Raw genomic sequence first — 26699 nt, 5'->3', positions numbered from 1 at the left:
CCTCAGAAGAGATCAGGGAAGCACACCAACTTACTGTCCTTGGGAGAACCAGCACCTTGTGGTTTGCTGTGGTTAAAGAGGCTGTTCTTAAGTCGCGGGCTTCTTTAGGTGATTGGAAATATAGAATGAATGCATTAGGCCATTGTGACAACTTCTGTTTCCATTTTCAAGCATTTACCCCACTTCTACCACCCTGCAGCTATGGGAATGTTTTCCTTAAAAGGCCAGGCCTTAGGGAGCACTGGACATTTGAATGGCCGGAGAGCTTAGCATCGCAGCTTTTGTGAGCTGTCAGAGTGAGCAGGATCAGAGTCAGGTTGAGCAGCGCAGGTAATCTGGATGTGAAATGGACAGCAAAGCCCTGGGGCAGGCTGGGAGCTGGGCCTTAACATTTATACAAGGTTCTGGAGGGTAAAGGCATGGACAAGAACAAATACAGCGTCAAGATAATGGTTTCCAAGACTCCCCCATATGATCATAAGTAAATGTCAGGGTTAGGGCCATCCAGAGCCCAGAAAATATCACTGGTGATATTATTTTCTTTAAAATGAGGGGACTTGCACCCGACAACCAGACCGTGACTACTCCCAGTTCTTGAGAAGAACCTCTTCATCGGGAGTCAATGTGAAATTCTGTAGGTCTCACTTAGTTCCTGTTTTATCCCATGGAAGGCGTGACCATGGTTTATCTTCAGGTTTTATCTGGGCATATACTCATCTTTGAATAAGCATGAGTGCAAAACATGCCCAGCTCACTCACCTCGCTGTGTGAGGGTCTATGTTCTGTCTCCAGAAGTGCACAGGAGAGTGAGGCATAAACGTATCCACATTTACCAGCTTCTGAAAGCTCACTATTTCTAAAAGTAAGTATGGTAGTTTTAAATAAAAATGTCCCCATAGGTCTATAGATTTGAATGCTTGGTCACCAGGGAGTGGCACTATTTGAAAGGATTAGGAGACGTGGCTTTGTTGGAGGAAGTGTGTCTCTGGAGTTGGGCTTTTGGGTTTCAGAAGCCCAAACCAGGCTTAGAGGCTCTCTCTCTCCCTATTGCTTATGGATCTGGATATAGAACTACTTCTTCAGCACCATGTCGTACTGCATGCGGCCATGCTCCCTGCCATGATAACAATGAACTAAACCTCTGAACAAAGCCCAGTTAAATGCTTTCCTTGATAAGAGTTGCCCCGGCTATGGTGTCTCTTCACAGCAATAGAACACTGAGTAAGCGAACGATTTTTTACTGCTACTGGCACACAGGAGACTGTCAAAATGAGGTAAATACTTTAAAGAAGTGGTAGAAAAATAAAACCTTTTGAAAGCCCTTAGTTTTAATTTTTTGATATACTACTTAATTAAAAGACATTGCCATAGTGGTTGAGTATATCATGATAGATTGGCTTTAGAGAGTCTAAAGAGAGAAGAAGAGAAATTGAAGCAACAAAGTCAAGGAGACCCCAAGAGCAAAAGTAGAAGTACATGCATTTCCCATTCCCTGGCGGCTCTTGTCAACCTTGCTTTTCTCCCTCCATTCATCCTCTTGGGTCAGCTTCTAATACCTAGAAGAACTTGCTACCTGGGATCCCAGTGGTCACCCTGGACTTGGATTTAAGTAAGTGAATGCCATTCTCCTTCCTGCCATCCCTATGATCTCTTTAGACTCATCCCCAGTACACCATCTAAAAAAAAAAAACCTAAAAGAAAGGTAATTTTCTTGATAGATATCACTTACCAAAGTTAAATAAAGATCAGATAGACAATTTAAACAGATGCATAATCTCTAGTGAAATAGAAAAGGTACCTAAAAGTCTCGCTCACCCCCCAAAAACAAACCTCAGGTTTGTACATGTAAGTGCAAATTTACAGGTGTGGCTATGAAAATCAGTGTGGCTGTTCTTCCCAGGGGAATAGATCTGCATCAAGTTCCAGCCCTACCACTTTTAAGCATATACCCAAAGGACTCAATACCCCACTACTGAGACACTTGCTAAAGCATGCTCAACGTTGTGCTATTCATCACAACCAGAAATTGAAAATGGCCTAGATGAAAATACACCTAGATTCAGTGCAGAATTGTACTGGACCTTCAAAGAATGTTAATATGCCTCAAATTATTCTATGAAATAGAAATAGAAGGAGCATTACGTAATTCTCTTTTATGAAGCAACAATTACCCTGATACCTAAATCATACAAAGACCCAACACAGAAGACAAATTACACACTAACTTCCCTTGTGAACATAGATGCAAAAAATTCTCAGTGAAATACTTGCAAACTGAATCAGTAACACATCAGAATGATCATTCACTATGATCAAGTAGACTTCATCCCAGAACTACAGGGATGATTTAACATATGAAAATCTATCAATATAGTTTACCATATAAACACAGACAACAGTCACATGATCTTCTTATTAGATTCAAAAAGGCCCTTGACAAAATCCAACACCTCTTTGTGATAAAAGTCCTGGAGAGTTTAGGGATATGAGGGACATACCTAAACATAACAAGGCAGTTTACAGCAAGCCCACATACAACAACTTAAGTGAAGAAATACTGAAAGCATGCCCTCTAACATCAGGAATGAGACAAGGGTCTCTCTCTCTCTCTCTCTCTCTCTCTCTCTCTCTCTCTCTCTCCCTCCCTCCCTCCCTCCCTCTCTCCTTATCAGCATAGTACTTGAAATCTTAGCCAGAGCAATGAGACAAGTGAGGGAGATCAAGGAGGTACAAATAAGAATGGAAGAAGTAAAAAATATATTTACAGATAATATGATAATATACATAGATGATCCCCCAAACAAACTCCTGAAGCTGATAAATACTCTCAGCAAAGTAGCAGGATGTAAAATTAATACATAGAGATCAGGAGCCCTCCTATATACAGATGACAAATGGGCTGAGAAAGAAATTATGGAAACAATGCCTTTCCCAATAGCCCTCCAAAATATTAGAATAACTCTAACCAAGCAGGTGAAAGACTTGTATAATAAAGACTTAAACACACCAAAGGAAAATTGAAGAGATATCAGAAGATGGAAAGATCTTCTATGCTCGGGGATCAGTAGAATTAATATAGTGAAAATGGCTGTCCTCCCAAAAGCAATCTATAGATTCAACACAATCCCCATCAAAATTCCAACACAATTCTATACAGAAATTGACAGGACACTTTTCAGCTTTATATGGAAACACATATCCACAAAAATACCCAGGATAGCTAAGACAATCCTAAATAATAAAGAACTGACAGGGATATATCATCCATTTCTAATCTCAACTTGCACCACAAGGATATAGTAATAAAAACAGCATGGTATTGGCATAAACACAAGTATGTTGTCTAGTAGAATCAAATCGAAGACTTGGATATAAGTTTATGTACCTATGGGCACCTGATTTCTGACAAAAAGCCATAAATACTGAAAACAAACAAATAACAACAAAAATGAAAATCAAAAACCAAAAAACCAAACCCAAGCATTTTCAACAAAGGTGCTGTCAAACTGGGAGACTACATGTAGAACAATGTAAATAGATCCATATTTATTACCCCACAGAAAACTCAACCTCAAGTGGATTATGGGCCTCAACCTAAGGCTAGTTAACCTGTAGCTGACAGAAGAGAAAATGGGGAATAGACTTGAACTTATTGGTCCAAAAAATAACTCTTGCACATGAGTAACACAGGCACTAAGACCAACGTTAGTAAATGGAAACTAATGAGATTTACAAGCTCCTGGATGGTAAAGGACACCATCGTTTCAACAAAGCTGCAGGCTGTAAAATAGGAAAAGATCTTTACCAATTATACATCTGATAAAGGATCATTATCTAAAATATGTAAAGAACTAAAAAAACAAAACAAACCCTGAACACTAAACAAAATAATAGTAATAATAATAATAATAATAATAATAATAATAATAATAATAGTAAACCCCAAATAACCCAATCAAAATTCATAGAGAACTAAACCAAAGATCTCAAATGATGAAACACAAATGGTTAAGAAAAATGTTGGGATGTTTAGCATCTTTATTCAGCAGGGGAATGCTAATCAAAACTACTTTAATACATCATCTTACCTTGGTCACAATGGTCAAGAACAATAAAACAAATGACAGCTCATACTCAGAAGATGTGGGGTAAGGGAGAAATCTCATCAATTACTTGTAGGAGTGCAAACTTACACGAGTGGCTAGGGAAATGTGGTACAGTTATGCAGTAGAATATTATTCAGTTGTTAAAAAGAGAAAATCATGAAATTCACAAGTAAATGGATAAGGCTGGGAAAAAGTCACCTTGAGTGAGGTAACATAGGCCTAAAAAGACAAATATATTATGTCTTCTCTTTCATGGGATGTTAGCTTTCAAGCCTTCTATGGGCATGGGAGGATTAGATGGAGAGTGTAAGGGAAGAAGTGAGTAAGGGAGGGAGTATGGAGAAAACCAGGTAACACTAAGGGCCATTGGGAGAGTCATATGGGAACCTAGAGTAGACACGCCTTAAAATATATACAGATATGAAAGAAATCTAAATGAACTCACCAAATAATAGAGGAAACAAAACCCTAACAAGACATCTCTTGTCACCAAGTGGAACCTCCAGTGTCGGAAATAAGTGACATATAATTGAGATGTTGGCCAAAGGTCCTCATGAAAACCCTCAAACAACTCAGGCTATTGCCAAGGCTAGTGGTGGATCTCTGTAAACTGATGATAAAATCTTATTGCTGAAGACAAAACTTACAAATCTCACTGAATGTGGAGAATTCAAGTTGGTGCCCAACTAGAGCCTTCATCTCTGCTGACTAGTGTTCATAGTACTATATTCTCTGCACACTCTCAGAGGAGACAGGTAAATGCCCTGCTGGAAACCCTTTGATCTACAATGATGACCTGTCTGCATAATATGCTGGTACAATAGAGCCACAAATGTTGTGGGGGGAAGCTACACAGTTCCTGATTAGATTTAAGGCCCATTGCATGGGATGGCACCAATGCCTGAGACAATTTGAATGGCTTGGAATCTGAGACTAGACAGGCCATGGACCTAGGGGAAAACCAACTGCTATTGTTCTGCTGAAGGAGCATAGCAATCAAATAACTTCTGAAGACATTCTGGTTACACCCATAGATAAATGTCCTGCTCAGCCAGCATGAGCTGAACTGCAGCTCTCTCCTGCAGTAGATGGGAATTAATATGGACAACCACAAATGCCGGGGGTGGGGGGGTGGGGGAGTGGTAGATGGGTTGGGGAGAACCCTCATAGAAGCAGGGGGAGGGGAGTATGGGGGATGGGATAGGGGGTTTCCAGAGGGGAAACCAGGAAAGGGAATAACATTTGAAATGTAAATAAATAAAATATCCAATAAAATTTTTTTGATCATAAAAAAATAAAAGAAGATGTCTCTGCGAAATCTCTTGCCTCAGGGTTTAGGGAATTATGCAGAAGAGGAAAAAGTGTAAGAGCCAGAGGGGATGAAGAACATGAAGTCAAAGAGACTGTGGCAGCATGCATAAGGCCCACACAGATCAAAACCTCTCAGGGTCCCAGCGATGAATTGAAGAAGTAGACAAGAACTCCCATCACCAAACAAGAAGCTCTCTTCAATTGACAACTGCTTTCAAAGAAAAAAATAGTTTCTCTAAGGGAGTCTCACTGTGTTTACAAACCACGCTTAAGGTAGGCTCTGTGCTCAGTAATAGGTGACCAACATAGAATGAACTCAAAACTTTTTTTTTTGGAGATTTTGGTTTTGGGGGGGGCTTTAAAAATTTTACTTTATATTTTATTTTACCTTACTGGTCTTTTGCTTGTATATTATGGTTTTACAATTTTGCATTTTTATAGGTTTTATTTATATGTGTATCTCTGTGTGTGTTTAGTGTTCTTTCTTTGTTTCCTTTTTTTGTTTCTTTGTTTATTTCTCTTTCATTCTTATTTTTTGTTGTTGTTTTATTTGCCTGTTTGTTTTCTTAACACAGAGAGAGAAAGGAAGTGTGGATTTGGAAGGTGAGGAAGGCAGGGGAGAATCTGGGAGGAGAACAGGGAGGGGGCCGTGTCATCAGAATGTATTGTATAAAGAAACCTTTACTTTCAATTAAAAAGTTTAAACATTAGAAACAGGAATAGTCATATTAACCTCATGGAACGTAGAACCCTTTGTATATCAAAGGGCATTGTCAAGAACATTAAAAGGGTTTATGGAGTGATGTGTAAAAAGAAGGAAATATTTGTCAATCATATCAGATAAGATTACATTTCCAGGCTAGACAAAGAGCACCAAAAACTCAACAAGATAAAGCCACCAAGGAAAGATGGGTAAAGAACTCAGATATTTCCTCAGAGAAGACTTGAAAGTGGCTAATAAACATATGGAATAATGCCAATTACATTAATTGGTAGGGAAATACAAATTAGTACCACAAGGGCATAACAGTTCATATGTAATTCAGTGATCAGAATAAAAGCAACTGGAAGCAGGAGTGTAGATGAGGGCTTGGAGAAAAGAGAAGCTGTGGACATTGATAATGGGAACCCAAAAAGATACAGTTGCTTTAGAGAAGATACCAGCAATTTCTCAAAAAACAAAACAAAAACAACAACAACAACAACAAAAAGAATAAACCTAATTTATTAAAGGGCCCATTAATTTCACCCCTGGGTACAAACCTAAGTTTTAAAAACAAGAATCTAAATAGTTATTTGTTTGCAAACATTCACTGTAATGTCCCTCACAACAAGGGGCAGAAACAGCTTAACTATCCATTCATCAATAAGCAAGATATTGCACCCACGCAGAATATTATTTAGCAGTTAAATGGTGATCTAAGGGGAATGGCAAGAGCTGAATACTGAAAGGGCGAACATTGTACAATCCCACTTACATAAAATGCCGAGAATAGACAAACCATTGGAAAGTAGGTTAAGGACAACCTGGAGCTTGGGTGGAGAGGAGAAAAGATTAGTGATTAATAGAGAGGCAGTTTCTGTTTAGAAGATGGAGGTCTGGGAATGGTAGAAGTGATAGATGATCCTGGCCGTGAGTGCCATTCAATGACACACTTAAGAATGGTTAAAATAGCAAAGTCAGTGTTGGATATTTCACTATGAGATTTGTTTTTAAAATATACGTGTCTTTATCTGTGATTTTGAAAAATGGGAAACCAGACCAAAAACGCTGTGTGACTACATTACTTTATTTCACTTTTGCTGGTTGACCAGAAGTAGATTGGGAATGACAGTTAACATACCACGCTCGATCTACATGATGGGAAGAATTTGAGTTTTGGGGTCATTATGAGAGAAAGAAAGGTGTTAGCAATACAAGATAACAAGACTAAAAGGATCAGAGCATAGACCAGCAGACAATGTTCTTGCAACTTTAAGCTATACTACATGTGACAGACAAAACACAAAATGGAAATAGCTATGCTAGGATTAAAATATTTCAAGTGCTGTTGTACTATTCAGTTTTTAAAAAAGAGAAAAAGGTTGACTTAGTACCTTTGAAGCTCAATGTTGACTCAATACCCAACTAAATAACTTGGCAGATTGGGGATAGATTTCCTCTATCTTATCAGAATTGCACTGAGAATGTAAACTTTTAGTCTGCAGATCATGTCTAATTGAGGTGGTGACACTGGAGTTAAGCCAATGGTTTGGTTACAGATTTTAAAAATTCCACATAGTGTTTTGCTTGAGAGCTCTCTAAATATCCTCACCGGTAAGACTTCAAGACTCAGTTTGTACAGCTAAGATTATGGAGCTGGGAATGAGCATAGGGCTTTGGTAGCCCGCAGAAGCCAGGGTCTCCCAAGTCTTAGTCTCCTACTCACTATAGCAGTGCAACCTCTGATGTGTCCTCAGATTCCACAGCACTGTTACGGAGACAGGACTGGATGAACTCAGGGCTTGGAGACAACACGGAATGATACCAGCTTGTTGTTTTAAACCTATACTAACTAAACTAACAGAGTTGGGCTAGGGAGTTAGCTCAGTCAGTAAAGTTGTCCATGTGTAAAGACCTATGTTTGATCCTCACGTCTCTGTACAAGAGACAGATGCCCGGCTTCTGCAGGATAACACCCACACTTACCCTCTGGCGTCCACAAATACATGCCTACATAGATGCATCCATACACATGATGCACGTGCTTGCACACACAGATTAAATGAACCAAATTGGATAACTTGTTGTGCCTTCTCATATTATAGGAGTGATTTCATTTAGCTATTCTTCGACTTTGAAAGAGAAGCTAAATATGGTCCTATAAATACAGCCTGGTTTGGATTCCTTATATCTGCCCCAGAAAAACATGTTCCCAACACATATATTATTTGGGTCAATCTTAACTCAAAAGAAGTAGAAGGGAGTAGAAGGAAATCAATGTGGAAGCTGCCCCTGGGGCTGCTCTCCAGGTTCATTTGGAGCAGGAGGTTGGGGCAAAATAGAACTCCTCTGTCCCTTCAGGCTTTTCCTGGTCTAAGGCCACTGCTCTCCTGTTTCAGAGGAGGTTGTTAAAGAATCAATTTTCTGCTCTGCATTTGACTATTTTGGAAAAGAAAAGAAATCCAAGAAAATCAGCTTGAAAATGGACTCTTAGCATCACTCATTCAGTACGGTTTTTCTACAGCTCAGTGTATCCAACCAGGAACTAGTCCTAATTGAAAATAATCATGCGTCTGTAAGCTCTACAGTTAGATGTCCGCAGGCAACGCTGTGGCTCATGAGGCCACCGAGGAAAGGCTTTAGCATCCTTGTGTGTAATGATGACAACCGAGCACTTTTGAGCATGACTCTGAAAATTGCATGGGTCCTGTGCCTCAGATTCTATGCTGTTGCTCCAAAAATCCCTTTATGAAACTTGCTGAAAGTCTTAAGTGTGGAGACCTGACAGCCAAGATATAACAGGAATACTGAAAAGGATTATCAAAATGTTTCATTTGAGGTAAATTCCCTGTAAGACTTGTGGCGTTATGAGGTGTCTCAGAACAGACCAGGGAAAGTATTTGACTTTTCCTTTTGTTTTTCTATTACAGGCTGGAAGTAATCATTAATGGGCAGGAGCATATTTAAAATATTGTGGTGCCATTTACAATGAGAGGAGATACATTTTAACCTCCTCATTAACTTGGAATGAAAACCTCTCCTTAGCACAAACTCCAGATCAAAGGGAACACGAGAGGAAATTCTAAAACAGGAAGGCCAGCACACCTGCCTGAGGAAGTCCTGATGGATTTATCACAGAACATCTGCAAGTATGGGTTAAGTGCTTCTTGTGTCTATGAGAGAAGCCCAGTGAGATGTATCCTTGTCATGGCTGTAGTGAAGGCCCATGACAGGAAGATGCTTTCGTTCAGTTAAGAGACTTGGGTGGAGACCTTATATCCCAGAAGCCAGTCACCTGGCTAAGGGACACCCCTTAGGAATATGGATCTACTTTAAGACCATGCTAAAGAGAAATGAGGAATAGTATCTCCCTCCCTCCCTCCCTCCCTCCCTCCCTCCCTCCCTCCCTCCCTCCCTCCCTCTCTCCCTCCCTCCCTCCCTCCCTCTCTCCCTCCCTCCCTCCCTCCCTCCCTCCCTCTCTCCCTCCCTCCCTCCTCTCCCTATCTCCCTCCCTCCCTCTTTCCCTTCTCTCCTTTCCTCTCTCCCTCCCTTTCTCTCTCTCTCTCTCTCTCTCTCTCTCTCTCTCTCTCTCTCTCTCTCTCTCTTTCTTTCTTTCTTTCTTTCTTTCTTTCTTTCTTTCTTCTTTCTGATGCTAGCTAGAGCCCAAGTATGCCTTTTCTGGTACCTGGGGCTTCCTTTTTCTATCCCTGAACCTCCATGCCTAATTCAAGGTGTATGGCTTTCTTTCTTCCTTCCTCTTAACCACCTCTGTCCTCTGGGCAGCTGCTGAGATGAACAGTTTGCCTTCTTTAGTTTTCCTCTCAAGCTGTAGTAACATTGTCCTAAAGCTTTCTTCTGAGTCTGTTCTTAAGTTATTTCACTAACAAGATAAAAATTCCCGACAGAGGACCCTGGTTTCTACTAGTATGTGTCACTTCTGGCCACAGCATTCCCCCACCCCCAATTTTCGATAACATCCATTGCCCCAAGAGCCTAAAGCTTTATTCTGCTCTATGGCATGGTTAAGTTGGCCACTCTGCATGTTGCTACTGCATAGTGCTTACATAACAAAACACACGGACTGGAGAGAAACCCTGTGAGTTTAGACAGAAGTGTACATAGTGTGTGGTTCCTGCAAAACCTGCTTAAATCTCTCACCAAACGTTTGATGTGCACCTCGGGCTGCTCCTCAGCTCCTATTGAATCAGATTCCCTGGGAATGGCCTTTAAGAAAATGCATTTTCCAGTAACTGCTATGAACTTTTCAGAAAAGTCATACTTTGAAAAGATAAATGTTTTCACCCAGAGGTTCAGAGGTCCTCAGGGGCCATCATTTTTGCATCTGTGTCCCACTCAGACTCGTCTGGATCATCAGCAGTAAGTCACATTTACAGTTCAGTTAGAGTCTCCCCTTGAATCTCTTCCTTAAAAGGGTGTATCCAGACTTAATAGAGAAAATGCTTTAAAACAGCCAGGTGAGTGAGTATGGCTACATATCCACCATGGGAAAGGCTTGAGCCAGGAGCCGTGAAGGCTGTAACTGGAATCTAAGTTCTCCACCCCCCTGAAGAGCAGTCCCCGTGCACACTGTCCCTGCAATTGCTCCCACTCTGATGCAGCGGTTGGAGATATAACATTCACACAAGGAAGACAGTTCTCGGTGGAATTAATATGTAGCTCTCCTAAGCCTAAGAGAGAGACAGTGCAAGGAGAGCGACAGCGTACACCTCGCTGTCTCAGTGCAAAATCCTCCTGCTATATGATTTTTCATTCTTGGCTTCGGTCTGCAGCCAGCTTTGCCAGGACTATCTCCAAGGAAACCGACATTAAATCTGTGAAAATACTGGAAAAGCCACCGAGGAGATGTTCATCCAGACTCATTTGTTGTACTTTTCCAAGTAAGGTCCCATATGCACCCAGGCAGGCATAGGCAGACATTGGACTGTTGAAACAACTTCCTTATCAGGGAAACACACAAGGGCCTCTGGGGAAACATTCTCTCCCTTCTTTCAGCTCTTGGTTGGCCCACTTTATTTTGTTCTCCTTTCGTTCCTCATTTGTCATTTATTCAGCAACATCAATGTGCCCCCATTTGTGGTTGAATATGTATGTGCATATACTTCTATTTCCTCCTGTCTAGCTCAGGCTTGTGATACATAGTTTTCAGGGAAGCTAATTGACAAAGCTACTATGTTTGAGCATATCTAGGAAACCTATCTATTAAACAGATAGTGATGGGAAGGGAGGTTTGCTGTTTTTGTCCCAATATCCAACACCTGACAGCATTGTGAATACATCTTCAGTGTGAAGGGGCGATAGGATGGCTGAGAGACCGGAGTAGAGATGCTTTAGGGAATTAGGGATAGTGAAGAATACAAACACTCTTTGGTAGAACTATAGTTGGTAAGGACCTAGCTCACTGCCCTCTTGCAGTGACCTCAATAAACCATTAAACAACAACAACAACAACAACAACAACAACAACAACAGCAGCAGCAGCAGCAGCAACAACAACAACAACAACAACAACAACAACGGATGTTTGGTTAACTGAAGAAACCTCCAGCATTAAATGCATCATGTAAGTGTGTGTGTGTGTGTGTGTGTGTGTGTGTGTGTGTGTGTGTGTGTGTGTGAGGGGGTGGGCAGAGATGTAGCCAGATACAGAATACAATGTCGTCTAAGGTAGAAGCACTAGGTGTGAAGTTACCATGCTTCCTGCACACCTGGTAACTGGAGATCCTTTCTCTTTATTTAAGATAAGCTTGAACATCTCTCTTCAGATGAAGCAACATTTTAGTAAGCCTGTTTACAGAGGGATGAACTGACCAATTAGAGAGTAGATAGGAGGCAGTCCTTGGCTCCTGTATCACACTGGTGATACTGATCAACCTGGTGATGTATTTAGCTTGGGAATGTACCCTGTTAAACATGACCATCCACATGAAAAAAACACTTAAAAAAAAACAGCAAGGGGCAGGCGTTGGTGGCGCACGCCTTTAATCCCAGCACTTGGGAGGCAGAAGCAGGCAGATTTCTGAGTTTGAGGCCAGCCTGGTCTACAGAGTGAGTTCCAGGACAGCCAGGGCTATACAGAGAAACCCTGTCTCGAAAAACCAAAACCAAAACCAACCAACCAACCAAACCAAACCAAACAAACAAACAAATAAACAAACAAACAAACAACAGCAAGGGTTGAAAAGGTGCCATAGTGAGTCTGCTCCACAGGAGTCAGTGCAGAACAGAAGGCATTTCACATTTTAAAGAGTCTCTAATAGGCCAAGCATGGGGCTTGGGAGATGGCTCAGTGGGTAAGATGCTTGTCACATGACATGAGGACCCAAGTTTGGATCCCCAGGATGCATACAGAGCTGGACATTGCAATCCTGTCTGCAAGCCCTGCGCTCTTAACTGAGACTAGGAGGTAGAGCCCTAGGAACTCACTGACCACCTAGCCTGATATACATAGTAATGAACAACAAGAGACCTGTCTCAAGCAATGTGGGAGGCAAGGACCAATACTCAAGGTCCTCATAATATGACTTCATTTACACACATTTGTACATCACACACACACACACACACCCTACACACACCCTACACACACCCTACACATACAATTTGATAATACCAAGAGCAGCAAGCACAAATGGTTCTATACCTCACTACAGCCAAAGGACCTAACGACTGGAGCCAGATGTCAGTAATAAATGAGAAAGGCAAATTTGAAAATTCACTTCCAAGATGCCACTTTTAAAACATGCCATTGTAGTTTCTACTTCTTACAGTAATACCAGTGAGAGAGGCCCTAAATCAGGGACCTAGAATGCCTCCAAAAATTGCCTCCTTTTGAGAAGCAACAGAGGTTTATCATAGACCCATGAAACTGCTCATCTGCTTTTTTCCTAGAATAGCCTATCCAGAAGAATTCTGCAAGTTTTCTGATAAAACTATTTTGCTCTCTAGATGTCATCAAGCAGGAATTTACAATGTGGCTGGTATGAGCCTGGGTTAATCCTGGAACTGTGATATAAAAATAGCCGATGGCTGATACCCGAGAGGGATACGTCTGACAAGTTGGGCCTGCACGTGCCAGGGGAACAATATTCGGGTTTTAGATAACTGGGTTTGTGTAACCGACCACTGATACCCATGGCAGAGGACTAGAGAATTTGGAGTTATAAACGACTTCTTTAAGAGTGACTAAGAAAGTCTGATTTTTATACTATATTTTCTGATTATAGTTCTTCCTCCCCAGCTTCTCTTAGATCCTTCTCACCCATCCAAATTCCCACATTCCTTTCTCTCTCTCTCTCTCATTGAAAACACAAATATCTAATAAACGTTAATAAAACTAAAATAAGTTAAAAGAAAAAGAAACAAAACAGAATAGAACAAAACAAATGGGGGTAGGGTAGGGTGGTGAGGTGGTGGGGCGAAGAGCCAGGGAAAAACACAAGAAGCATATATAGATTTAGAGACACACACATTTGTATGCCCAGAAATCCCATAAAAAAATACAAAACCAGAACTCACAGTATATAGAACCAGTAAGGTAAATACCAAATGCCCATACAGTGCAATATGAGAATAAAAACCTCCCTAAATACCATCAAGTCCATTTTGTGCTGGGCCTGGGCCCTGCCCTGAAGTGTGGTTTGTATACCCAGTGAGACTCCTTTGGACAGAAATGATTTTTCTTTTTTTTGAGAATCTTTTTTTTTTTTTAATTTTATAGAGCTTTTCAAATCTATTTCCTTGGAGTGAAATAAAATAAATCTGTAACAATTTAATTTTTCACTGTTAATGATTACTGCCTTGTTAGTATTTATCACTTATGAAGAGTATTTTTATACTTTTCCTAAAATATTAATTTGACTAATAGTAAGGCCTTACTTTCCCCCTAAATTATAACTTATTTAATTTCAGCTTAAAAAATTAATTATTTATTTACATCTCAAATGTTGCCCCCCTGGAGGTCCCCCCTTCCCAGAGTTCTCCACTCTCTCCCCTCTCTCCTTAGCCTCAGAGAGGATGCCTCCTCCCCCACCCTACAACCCCCTTCCCAGAGGCATCAAATCTCTACAGGATTAGGTGCCTCCTCCATCAATGTCATCCACCATATAAACTAATGCAAAGAAAAAAAATCATAAGATCATCTCATAAGATGCCTGCAGGGGCTTGGGGGAGCCTTTGACAAAATCCAACATCCCTTTATGTTAAAAGTCTTGGAGAGGTCAGGAATTCAATGCACATACCTAAACATAATAAAAGCAGTACACAGCAAGCCAATAGCCAACATCAAATTCAATGGAGAAACACTTGAAGCAATCCCACTAAAAGCAGGGACAGGACAAGGCTGTGCACTCTCTCTCTACCTAGTTTTTGAGAACTTTAACTCTTTGTTTGTGGTGCTTCTTTCCCGCGGTCTCCTCTTCAAAGTTCTCCCTCCATCTTCATCATTTCTTTGGCCAACATTGTGCTCACCCTTCAAGAGTCAAGTTTAACCTTTCTCTGTTAGGCGGGCTCCCCTGATCCCCAAACCCTGCCAGAGTTCTATATATGTCAATCATAATGCAATTCTACTTTCTACTGCACGGAGCTGTTTCTCCAGGCTTTAGTGTTTTTATATATTTACTATAAAATTTTTATTAAAGATTAAGTTGCGACAATTTTATACACAGATGCAGTATTTTGCGAGCCTATCCACCCTGTGGCCCTCTCATCGCCCTCCCATCCCCACGGCTGGTTTTTTTATTTTAAAACAGTCTGTGAACATTTCCATGTCAAACCTGATGGCTGCTCATTTGTACCCTCACATACTTGCACAGTCCCGCCCACTGCAGGCTTGCACTCATTTTTCACCTGCAGTACTGTTTAATGGGACCTTTGAGAGGACTCCCCTGCTGGGAGGACGGCTCTATGGAAATGAAGGACCCTAGAAAATAAATCTCAGGGACTCCACATTCAAAACGCGGAAATTTAAATGTCATTTGCTATGCAAATTTCCATAGAATGTTACAATACCGGAATAAAGGAAGCCAGTACAGAGGAGTAACCTAGACATGGACGGTTATGGTAACCAATGATACCGTGGGCAGTGGAGACCCCCTAAGCAGAAGCGAAGCATGGAAAACCTGCGTGGGAGACCCACTGTGGCCCCCAGCAAATACAGAAGCCTGCCTGCGTGCCTTTTTCTCTCTTCTCTGATTCTCCCCTCACCTGTTGGCCCAACTTAAAAAGAAACGTCTCTTAGAGAGTACTTCGATTCCAAACTTGGAAATGATCGATTCCCAAATGCTTTCTGAAGAAATTTCAAAATCTCAAAGGCTTACCAACAAACGGGAAGCACAACAGAGCAAAGCGCATGGAGGGGAGGGTCCTTTCCTAACAGCCTCTACTAATTAGGCGTTGTTAATAAGTGTACCAGTCTGATGCTAAGTAGGACGATAAAGCAAGTCCTTTCTTGCATAGCTATTAGTCTTTATTACTTGAAGTATAGGGAAACATTCTAAAAATAGCTTTGAAACAGCACACAGAAATACAATTTCTTTTAAAGGTGTCTCGGTGTCAGACTGCAGAAATGAGTTCTCACGAGTGCTTGGATAGATGTTTTCTATTATCATATGGGCTGGGAGAAAGATGAAGTACACTTTATTTTTTGTTTGGATTGCTTTTTATTTCTTGTTCTCTGGGAACTTGTGACCTCGCCGGGGGTGGGGGTGGGGGTGGGAGATAGACTATTATCACATAAATGGAAGAGGTGAAGAGATAGGGGCGTAGAAGAACCAAAGTAGGGCAATACCTAATTTCTGGAGAGAAGAGAAGCCTCTTAGAGGTGGCGGATAAAGGTAAAAATCCTCTAAGCCAGGGGACGGGGAGGCACTGTGGGGAGGCGCTTAATGGTGCCCTGTAGTAGATGCAAAGTGAATACTGGGCTAGGCTGTGCTAGGAGATACAGCTGCGGTCACAGCCTGTGGAAGTTTCCTTGAAAAATGTGAACACGCTGTCCCCAGATGGTAGCTAAGCCAAAAAACCTGAACTCTTTGTTCCTTAAATTGCTTTTGGTCATTGTCTTAGGAATTGTCAGTGATGTTCATTTATCGGAAAGACTGTTGTGAAGGTATTTTCAGATCCAACTTCCCTGTGAGCATTCCGTGAGCATAAAGGGCAAAACCTGCTGTTTTTTTTTTCTTTTTTCTTTTTAAATCGAAATTATTGACGGATGTAAAGGCGTACAGAAGTCTCTATTTGTGGGGTGTCGTGATATCTGAATGTGTGTATACACTGTGTGGCTCAGTGTGAAAAGATGCTAAGAATCCCCTGTGAAAATAATGATGAATTAAAACTGGTTAGCTGAATAGCTCTCACTGTCCCTGTGTGCGCATCCTGGGAAGGGACGCTTTCCTTCTGACTACAGAAGAGGCTTGATCCAGGGACCTGGGCTCTGGTTTAGTCTGTGCATGAAGTTCTTGAGGGTACAGGACTTGAATAGATGCCACTTGGCCTGCCTTTGTCTGTTACTGAAATAATAACACAGACAAAAGTGGTCGTGCTTAGCCTTGAGGGGCAAATCTTTCTCTTTAGAAGCACTTCAAAATGACCCCATGAGTTGCACACGCATTTCTGCAGTGAAATACTATTTATGGCGAATGGACAGGAAAGGGCTCATCTGCTTGTCATCAAAGGACAACGTGCAAGCAGACACTTTCCCCTTCTTATCCCGTGCTTATCTTGGCTAAGAACAGTCAGGAAATTAAAATGAGATATATTTCTTTTGCCATTGGCATCAGCAAGGCGATCAAGGAAAGAGTTCACTCGCTGTACGCATTAGAGCTGGGTCACAGATAACCTCTGATTGGGTTGGAGAAGGACACTATAGTGCAGACAGCCCTGGGATTATTCACTCGATATCTCTTCTTTAGTCAGAGAAGTCGCAGATGGGACACGGGATTGATTTGTAATTATGCTCATTTTTCTCGGAAGTTGAGGCAGGCCTAGACAAGCAAGAAAGTAGCCATGCTGGTAGCAGTAAGCGAGGGGAGAAAACAGCGAATGATGGGATTTACCCAGTTCAAGGGAACCGAAAGGCTCTGTAAACAGGCTGCAGAGGCTGCCATTTGTAATATAAGCCCCAAAGGTTGGCCACCACCTCCAGGAAGTGTTCTCTGTGGTCTATCATGGAACTGTGACATTTCATCCCTAGTTATCTAGGACACCTTGGAAGTAATGGTCACGGTGACTACAACTGTATGATGTGTATGAAGGAGGAGATGGTGGCTCCGCCACTCTTTGGGATTCCAGTCTCTGTAAATGGGAAGTTCTTCAACAGCCCTCAGTCTTCTGTCTCCCGTGATCACAACTAACACATCAGTGTTCTTAAAATCAGAATCGGGTCATAGCATATGTGCTGCCACACATGACTTCTGCATTTAACCCCTTAGACATGTCTCCTCTGCTTGAATATCCAACGTCCTAGCTCGGTGACTTTTAGAGCTTCAAATTGTTTTGAAATAGAAAAATCAATCCACCAAACCTCAGCTTAGAGGTGCTGAACACTCATACGATCACTTTTATTTTTCTAGGAAAAATAAAATCTGTCAAGCAGGGCGGGTGTCTGTGTTTAATAGCCTTGGCTAGATTGTCCAGGAGCTAATCCCTTACTTACACTGTCACACTGGGACTGTGGCTGTACACACGGTGCCACGCTCGCCATAGCATGTGCAAGGGCGGGGGTGGGGCATCTTTGGTCGCTCTGGCAGGCTGGCCAGCGAGTGAAAAGCCACACCACACTCCTGCCACACAGTCATGTCTCCATGACCCCTGAGCCATGTTCCCAGGCCCTTACTGTTCATTTCAAATTACATCTCTGAAAATTGCCTACTTATCTGGCTTCTTTCTTCCCTTGCTGGATTATTTGTCCTTAAAATAAATCAAGATGTAAGAGTATTTTGCCTCTTAAAAAAAGCACATTTCTTGGTCTGTGATTCTCATAAGTAGTTTTGAGTTTGCCCATGATGATTTTAGCCATCCCAAACATTTTCCACAGAATTTGCTATGCCTCTAATTATCTTTGCAGTCCCTGCACTTTGTGACCTGTGTTAAAAGGCCTGCTGCACCAGTAAATGAGCTAAAAATGCCGAGGAAAACAAACAAACAACAGCAACAACAACCAAACGATGACCTGGAGATACAGAGCAGATGAGAGAAATTCAGACTCTTACTTTATGTTCCTTAGTAGAAAGGTTGGGATTCTTATCTGGGATAAAATTTTGATCTGGAGAGGAATGAGGAGAAAAATGCTGTAGACATTATAGTAAGTGAGAAGGGATAAAGGAAATAGAAACATAATTTGCAGTTCAATAAAAAGGGGAAGGAGACAGCTTAAAAGAACGACAGGAAAACAAACTCAGATATAACATAAAACAGACAACAGGAAACTAGTTACACCAACTGTCGCGGTGAATGTGGACAGGCTGAAGTTCAGGTTAAAAGGCATTGGCTGTCATATTTTGAAAAAAAAATAAGTTTCGCCTCCAAGTTGTGAAATGTATATCAGGCAATGAACCAAACTGTTAAAATGAAGAGACAGGAAATACACTGGAGAGGACCAAACAGCAGGAGGCATGCTGGCATTGATACAGAGCAAAGAGGAAAGCAAGTGTGCAGATAGTCTCTGTGAGTGCTTCCAGGGCAGGAGGGGAGGGCATCGGGAGCCAGGGATGGGCTCCAACTACTTTCTCAAGCACTCACTGATCTGTCAGAGGCAGGATGAGTTTGCAGCCATCTTGTGGGCTGAGGATGTGAGAGCTGAGGTCAGAGCTCCTAAAGTCAAAACACATCAAGTTTTCACCTGGAACTGTAGGGGATACAGAGGGAGTGTAAGGCGACAACAGGAGATCAGGCAGTTCTGAGATCACTGCTTAAAATAAGTAGAGTCTGATTGGGTTGAGGGATGCCTGCCTATGCATGCACACACATGCACATTACACACACACACACACACACACACACACACACACACACACACACACGTCTGCTAAGCTCACCGATTCCCCTGTGATGAAAGCTAATATCAGCCCACTGCCTACTAGGTTTTTACATAAGATAATATAAAGCAATTTAAAAACATCTACTAGGTACAGAAACTCAGTAAAAACAAGGAAGGCCAGGGAAAACCAGGGGACAGAGGTATCCAGAAAGCAGTGATTGATGTTTGATAGATGAGAAGGTAGAGAATGTTTGGAAAACTGAATTCTACTAAATAATCAACCAGGAAAAAAAAAAAACCCTAAGAATCTGGTATCTGAAATGCATTATATGAGAATATACTAGACAGGTTTGGCAGTAGATTGGAAGTAGCTGGTGGCAGAAGACTCTGTTACATGGATTGAAGCAAGAAGAAAGTGGGAAGCGTGGGCCAGAGTTTCCTGTACACAAGCTGGAGCCTCAGAGTGAGGGCAAGGGAGCAGGGGGCGGGTGTGATAATATGGCTAAGGAGTTTTCCAAAGTGACGACAAGGTGACGTTGAACATCCAAGTTAAGGATCCACACAAACCAAGTTCAGGATGAAGACAAATGTAACCTATGTCTGGGCAGCACTTAAGAAAATTTCTAAAATACAGATGAAGACACTCTATATGAAGCCAGGGTGACATGGTGGCTTCTGTAGACCCAGAGAGCTGAACTCTTTACAAACAACAAACTATAATAATCTAGAGATTCAGAAGGCCATGGAAAAAGTTCTGGGAGAAAGAGACTGCTAACTTGTTTTACTTGTCTGTCTATCTATCTATCTATCTATCTATCTATCTATCTATCTATCTATCTATCTATTGGTCAGGGGATTGTTTGTTTGCTTGTTTATTGAGAAGACCACTTTCTTCTTGCTTCAATTTGTGTTACAGATTCTTGGGCTACCAGCCATTTCTAATCTGGAACTGAACCTAGAACCTCACATACGCTGGGCAGGTGGTCTACCATTGAGCTATAGACTAAGGTGATTTTTTTTTTTAACTTTTGTTTCATGAGAAGGTCTCACTAAGATGCCAGGTCGGCCTTGAATCTGTGCTCTTCTGACAACAGAGTCTCAAGCAGCTGAAATCATGGGTCGGTGTCACCAGGCCAGTTTGGGTTCTGTCCTCTAGAAATGGGTGCTTTCAATAAAGGTAAAGTAGAGCCATCTAGAGTTAAGGAAGCAGAGAGCAAAGAAAAAGTATCACGTGTGAGTCAGTGTGCAGCAGTGAGGACTGTAGACCCAGGCAGAAGAGCAGAAAGGCGAGCATGGCAGCAGAGCAGTTTGCATGTGGAAAACACACGCCCAGGTCATAGTGCAGCTGCAATGACCTCTTGGGTCTTATTCACCTCTGCGTACAAACACAAAAGGATCACAGGGCAAATGAGGTTCAAGCGTTCTCATTCTCAAGTTCTTGCATTTCCAAGAAGTGGAAAATCATTTGTTTTAGGCTCTTTATGATTAAAAAGTTAAAAAAAAATTGCTCTTGCTAAGAGAATATAAAGAAGAGATAATTAATAAGCTTACAGAGAAGGGTAAATGACAATTCTGATCATTCCAGAGGAAGAGCAGAAAAAGATTGACCGACATCAACCATAAAAGAGCTAAATACTCCAATTGAAAGACAAAGGTGGGACTGGACATCAGGCTTAGCTGTTGTGAGCAATTGCTGGTCTTCCAGAGGACCCAGCTCCCAGCATCCATGTCGGGCATCTCACAGTTGTCTGCAACTTCAGCTCCAGTGGATTCCACGCCTCTGGTCTCCACAGGCACCTGTACTCTTATACACTTATCTACACACACACACACACACACACACACACACACACACACACACACACACACCCCTACATGTGAATAAAAATTGTTTAAAGATGAAGATGAATTGCATTTTTAGAAATTGTGCCTCCATCCTGGTAGCACATTTAAAATACAAAGTCACAGTTCCACACTATGATAGAGCAAAATATAGTCAGACAAATGATAATCAAGAGAAATCTGGAAAAAAGGCATAAATATAGTATCCACAGAGTTGATTCTTAAGGCAAGAAGCATCATTAGAAATGAAGTGAGCATTTGGTAACAAATAAAAATAAGTATGAAAGATAAAATTTGTGTGTGGCTAATAACCGACAAAGTGGTAGAAAGTGTAAATGAAGTTTAAAGATAGTATATATATATATATATATATATATATATATATATATATATATATACACACACACACATAAATATATATATGTATGCATATACATATATATATACATACACACACACACACACACACACACACACACACACACATATATATATATACACACACCCACATATATATATATATGCACCAGAGCGTTAGGACTAAGTTCTATACATACTCCTACCTTACATAAAGACCTCAAAGGAAAAAAATGGCAACCTCTGACTTTCACTTAAGGAAGCTGGAAAAAAACCCCATGAATCCAAGTTTAGCTCTGTATTCATCAACTTATCCAGAAAACAGAATATATCAGTACACTGGAGGAAAGTTCTACAATAGATTCTGTAAAATCTTTAACTGTTAGTTGAAAGCAAAGTAGGCCATATACAAATAGAATTCTGTACTATGCAGCCATAGAAATGAAATCTGCCCATTTCCCAAAGTGTGGCTAAGTCTTGGAAGCATAATAAGAACACACGATCACACTCATACGTGGAATCTAAGGAAGGGTGGATGTATAGAAACAGAAGGATGGCATTTCCTGGTAGCAGGGATTTTAGGGTAAAACTCTGGGCTCCTGCAGCCTCCAATAAGCAACCTGCCCATTCAAAAGAACTAGCCAGAGACACAGAGGAAGGGAACTTGGTCAGCATGGATGCCTTGGGAAGGATAACGATGTCCAGTGCGCCTCCCCCCCCCCCCCCAGAGGGTAAAATGCATCATTAAACAGTTCTTCTCAAAGCATGCTACACTCAGCACTGAGACTTGTTGTCTGGCTCTGGTCTGTCCTGCAAAGTGGTCTGCTAAGATGTCAGACTAGTGTGAGCTCTCTTCCAGACTTGCAAGTTCTTTCTCAGCCTGGTACCAGGGCTTCTGTCTTTCCCTTCCCTCAGCACAGGACTCTGGGAAATGTTGAGTCACTGAGTTTAATGTTTAAATAGTCTGCTAGCCAGAAGTGAATGTAGAACCACCTTAGAATATTTCCTCTCTGGCAAGGCTGGCTCCATTACCATAGACAGAGTGGGGGCAGGGAGACGGATTAGCTCAGGGGACCCCGTGAATGATGTGGTATCTGCATTTGCTAACTCTGAGTTTTACTCTTGTAAGTTTCTCCATGTTCTGACTGAAAACTACAGGGCATCTTGGTGAGCGGATGGAGAAGTTGACTAATTGAATTACAGTATTTATTTTACAAAACATGTATAGGTTCAATCACCACAGTGTGCATTTTGAAATCAGTTTCATTTGTTGACTATACACGATTAAAAAAACAAAACAAGACAAAACAACAGGAAACAATTCCAGTTGGACTAAGGATCCAAGCATAAATCCACAAACTGAAACCTCAAACCCAAAAACAAAACAGTAGAACCAGAAGCAAGAGCCGAAAAGTCAGCAGGAAGTGAGTCCCGAGCTTCTTCAGGACCCAGGGTAGAACTGACTTTTTGTTTTTAGCATTTCTTATCTGATTGTTTCTCAGAGCATCATCTCACAGGTAGTTACAAGGTTGGGTGACCTCTAGTTTTCTTAAATTTAAGTGTCTTCTACCACAGTTGGAGAGGTACTTGAATACACACTCTGTCATCTGGTTTACTCTAGCATAACCAAAAGGACAGAGGGATGATCATTCCTGAACACTTCTTTGTAGCGATGTCCATTGGTCAGCATCCTTACAACCATTCTAACCTGTCTCGCTCCTGGGATGACAGCCAGAAAGAGCTAGGGCAGACAGCCTTATTAGGTAGTAGAAAAAGTGCAGATTTTAGAGCTGGATTGGCCTGAGATGACTCTTGGCTCTAAGTGTTTCGATCCTGTGCAAGGGACTTACCCACGAGGTGCTCTGTACAGGACTGGGTCTGTACATTTTTCAGAATAAATGTCTAACTTCTGTTAATGGTGTCACTATGAAGGTTGACAGGGATGGAGAGTTGTTTTGGCCATGGGTAAGGTAACGAACTCTGGGACTGAAGAGATGGCTCTGTGGGTACAAGTCCTTGCTGTACAATGTGAGGGCCAGAGTTAGATTTTCAGCACTCATGTAAATGTGATGGGCTTCCTGTAACCCTAACCCTCAGGAGGCGGAAGCAGAGACAGGATCCCTGGAGCAAAAATAGCTGTCTAGACTGGTCAAATCGACAAGCTCTGGGTTCAGCAAGAGACCCTGACTCATAAAGTATAGATAAACTAAAGAGGGTGCTTGACATCAACATTTGGCCACCACATTGAATATACAGACACATGAACACACACACACACACACACACACACACACACACACACACACACACACACGGAAAGAAAAGCTGATGGGCCACTTCAGTTTATGCTCGGCTAGCAGGACAGTCTATGCAGGGAAGACAGTGTACTTTGCTGCGTGAATTGCACTTGACCCTTTGACCTTGCTTCCTTCTCTGATAATCTGGCTCATGTGGTCCTCAACCGTGGACCTCTCTTAGGAACACCCAGCCGTTTAAACCTAAGAATTCTCCAGAGTGGTGACAAGCAGCTTGGATGGACACCTGCTGGCCGCTTTACCCTCCTGTTCCAGGTGAGGAGGAGTCCTAGGTTGCACAGAACAATGCCATCAGCCTTTTCTTGGATCTGAAGCTGTCAGCTAAGGGAGGTGTGCTACACTCAGCAGAAAGAGGAGGGCTCCGTGCCAGCAGGCTATAGCACTTGTGAGTCAGACCTGTGACCCAGGAAACCACAAGTCCTATTTCCTGAGGTCCCCCGACGCATCAAACAAATACAACGGTATTCATCTGTGCTGCTGACCTCTAGTGATAACTTAAGGCTCAAGGTGAAAAACTGGTGAGGTTTTCCCAAAATGTGCAAAGATGCTGTGTAACCATAACCCGTTGTTGTTACCATCAGAGCCAGAGAGTGCTCACTGTGCTCACACTTGCTGCACACGCCCCTCATTTCCCTTTTAGAACACCCGTTCCTCTTCTACAAAGTGGAGATGACGTCACATTAACTCCTGTTATTAGCAGGAAGGAAACCAAGGAGCACAGACTGTGCTTGCTGATAAGTATTTGAAAAAATCGCTTTTATTTTATGTGTTATGGACGTTTTACCTGCCTGTATGTTTGCACACATGTGTGTTTGCACACATGTGTGTTCCTGATGCACTAAGAGGCCAGAAGAGGGGGATGAATCTCTTGGAACTGGGTGGTGAGTCACCCTTGTAGGAGCTGGAAGCAAGGACAGCGATAGATAGATAGCTCTAATGTTAATGTATCTCTCTGACCCCCATTAATAGGTATTTTAAATTACAAAGTAGTAGGTAGCATTAAATGAGCTCTGGAATTTTAATCTACCATCAAACCCTGCACTCTTTCCAGGAAGTAGATACCCCAAGGGCCTTAGCAAACATAGCGTTTCCCTTTGAGAAGCTTTGAGACTTGACAGCAGGTCTCAGGGAATCTTTGATTACAAACTAAGTATTTTGAGGTGACAGGTAAAATTGACTTTGCTGCCTGAGAGCTGCTCCTTTAGATCCTATTTATAGTGACAGGAGATCAATGCTAGCCAGAGGTAAGTGTGTGTAATCGGGCCTAACAGAAGTGGGTTGGAATCCTTTGGTGTGGATGTCACAGCAGGGAGAAAGGCCACAGAGGTACCAGGCAGCTGCAATGCCCAACCCTTTAAGCCATTTCCCTCTGTCCTCAGCTTCTGCCCCCTTTCTGGATCCTCCTTCAAGGCCAATGCTGTCTGGGTCAAGTGCCCATATTCCTTAGCAATCACAGTCCAGTAACGATAGGTTTCGGGGAGACCCAAGGCTTAGAGTGTTGAGCTCGGATGTGAGAAAGAACACAGGCATTCCTGCCTTAGGATCCGCTGCTGTGCTTTTTCTTACGTGTGCAAAACAATATGGACAGATGCCGTCAGCCATTGGCATCTGCAGCTTCTCCTTTCCTAGAACGACTCCAATAACCATGAAGTGGAGACATACCTTGCAACACATGAAACCACAGACTCAGAGAGTCAGGTTTCACCACAGCCATGTGGAACGTGTCTCCCGGGAAGGGACAGACTCTAGTTTCAGATGCCACCCTGCCAGGTGGTCCAGCTTACCTACGGATATGGTCCACACCGCAATGATTTTCAGGAAGGCTTTGGTTCTGGAGTTGAAGCGGCTATGGTGAATGGGGTTCTGGATAGCCACGTAGCGGTCCAGGGAGATGGCGCAGAGGTGCATGATGGACGCCGTGGAGAAGAGCACATCCAGGTAAATCCAGACGGCACAGAGCTTGCTGGGCAAAGGCCACCGGTACCCTGTGGGGCAGAAGTTTAGCATCAGTGAATAGCTAGCTTCGTGCTTTCTGCAGCGTGTAATCTATACCCCAGGACTTACAACTTGGGGACAGGTAGAGGTGACAGGCAAGGGAACTACAAGAGACTTTCAATATTTAAACCAACAGCCAGTGTGCACTGTGATGGCACGGGCAGGGGAGTGCAGGGTTGAAGGTTTCTGACCTGTGGAATTGCATTAATGAAGGAGGAATTTGCTTTTTCCTCTGGAATGGAGTCTCTCTCACCCTCTACCTGGTCAAAGCCACTTTTATTTAGCAATGTGTCCAAAGTTATGTTCTGAGCCCTTCAATTGATGTTGCCGGTCACATACAGCCTTTATTTATCCACATAATTTTCTTTGGGGTTAGGGTCCCTATAGCTAGTCTAATCTTAGTCACTCTTAGACATGTCCAGTCTCACATAGACAGGCAATTAGTGGCTGTGTGACGAATCGTCTTCAAATCTCTTGAATGTCTTTTTTTATGGTGCACAGTCCCTTAATGTGTCTTATTAAATTTGGGGCATGTGAGAAACATTGAGGATGGTGAAGAATATCAAGGGTATCTGGACTTGGAGCTTTGTCTCAGGGCAGTGCTCAAACTACAGGTGACAGCTGGTTTTCGCAGGTGGCTCCTTAAAATGGAGACCCACCTCTGGCGATTCTGCTTCCGTAAGTCTGGAACAGGCTGGGAAATGTGCATTTTCCAAAAAAAAAAAAAAACAAAACAAAAAAAAAAAACTTAAGAAATCATACTGCTGAGGCTGGTATTGGCACTCAGGGAACAACCCCTGCTTAGGGCAAAGGTGACACTCGCCCCCCTCCGATGTCTCACAATCAAACAGTATAGCTTTGGGCCCATTTAAATCATTCTCTCTGGAGGGTGGCTAGAGATGAAGCCCCAATGTCAAAGGATTTTAAAACTCCCCAGAGTCCAAGGCAGGAAGCTTGGCAGGTTCTCTGCTGCCTGAGATGCCTTGGTGACATAAATGAAGTGCCCTGCTCCTTTCTGAGTGTTTTGGAGAGGACCAGACACTTGGATAGACTGTTGGTTTGTTCTGCTAATGTAAGGA

At 42.2% G+C, this 26699-nt stretch overlaps 1 protein-coding gene across 1 annotated transcript in view; it reads right to left on the bottom strand.

The window, feature by feature from the left end:
* The window catches only part of Htr2a (5-hydroxytryptamine (serotonin) receptor 2A), a 65986-nt gene that overhangs the window by 36262 nt on the left and 3025 nt on the right, over positions 1 to 26699 (bottom strand). Inside the window, exon 2 of the mRNA NM_172812.3 lies at positions 25410 to 25610. Within this exon, the coding sequence (NP_766400.1) occupies positions 25410 to 25610 (201 nt within the window). The remainder of the gene's footprint in view (positions 1 to 25409; positions 25611 to 26699) is intronic.

This window comes from Mus musculus, chromosome 14, assembly GCF_000001635.26.
Source record: "Mus musculus strain C57BL/6J chromosome 14, GRCm38.p6 C57BL/6J".
NCBI lineage: Eukaryota > Metazoa > Chordata > Mammalia > Rodentia > Muridae > Mus > Mus musculus.
This window is presented reverse-complemented; position numbering and strand designations above follow the sequence as displayed.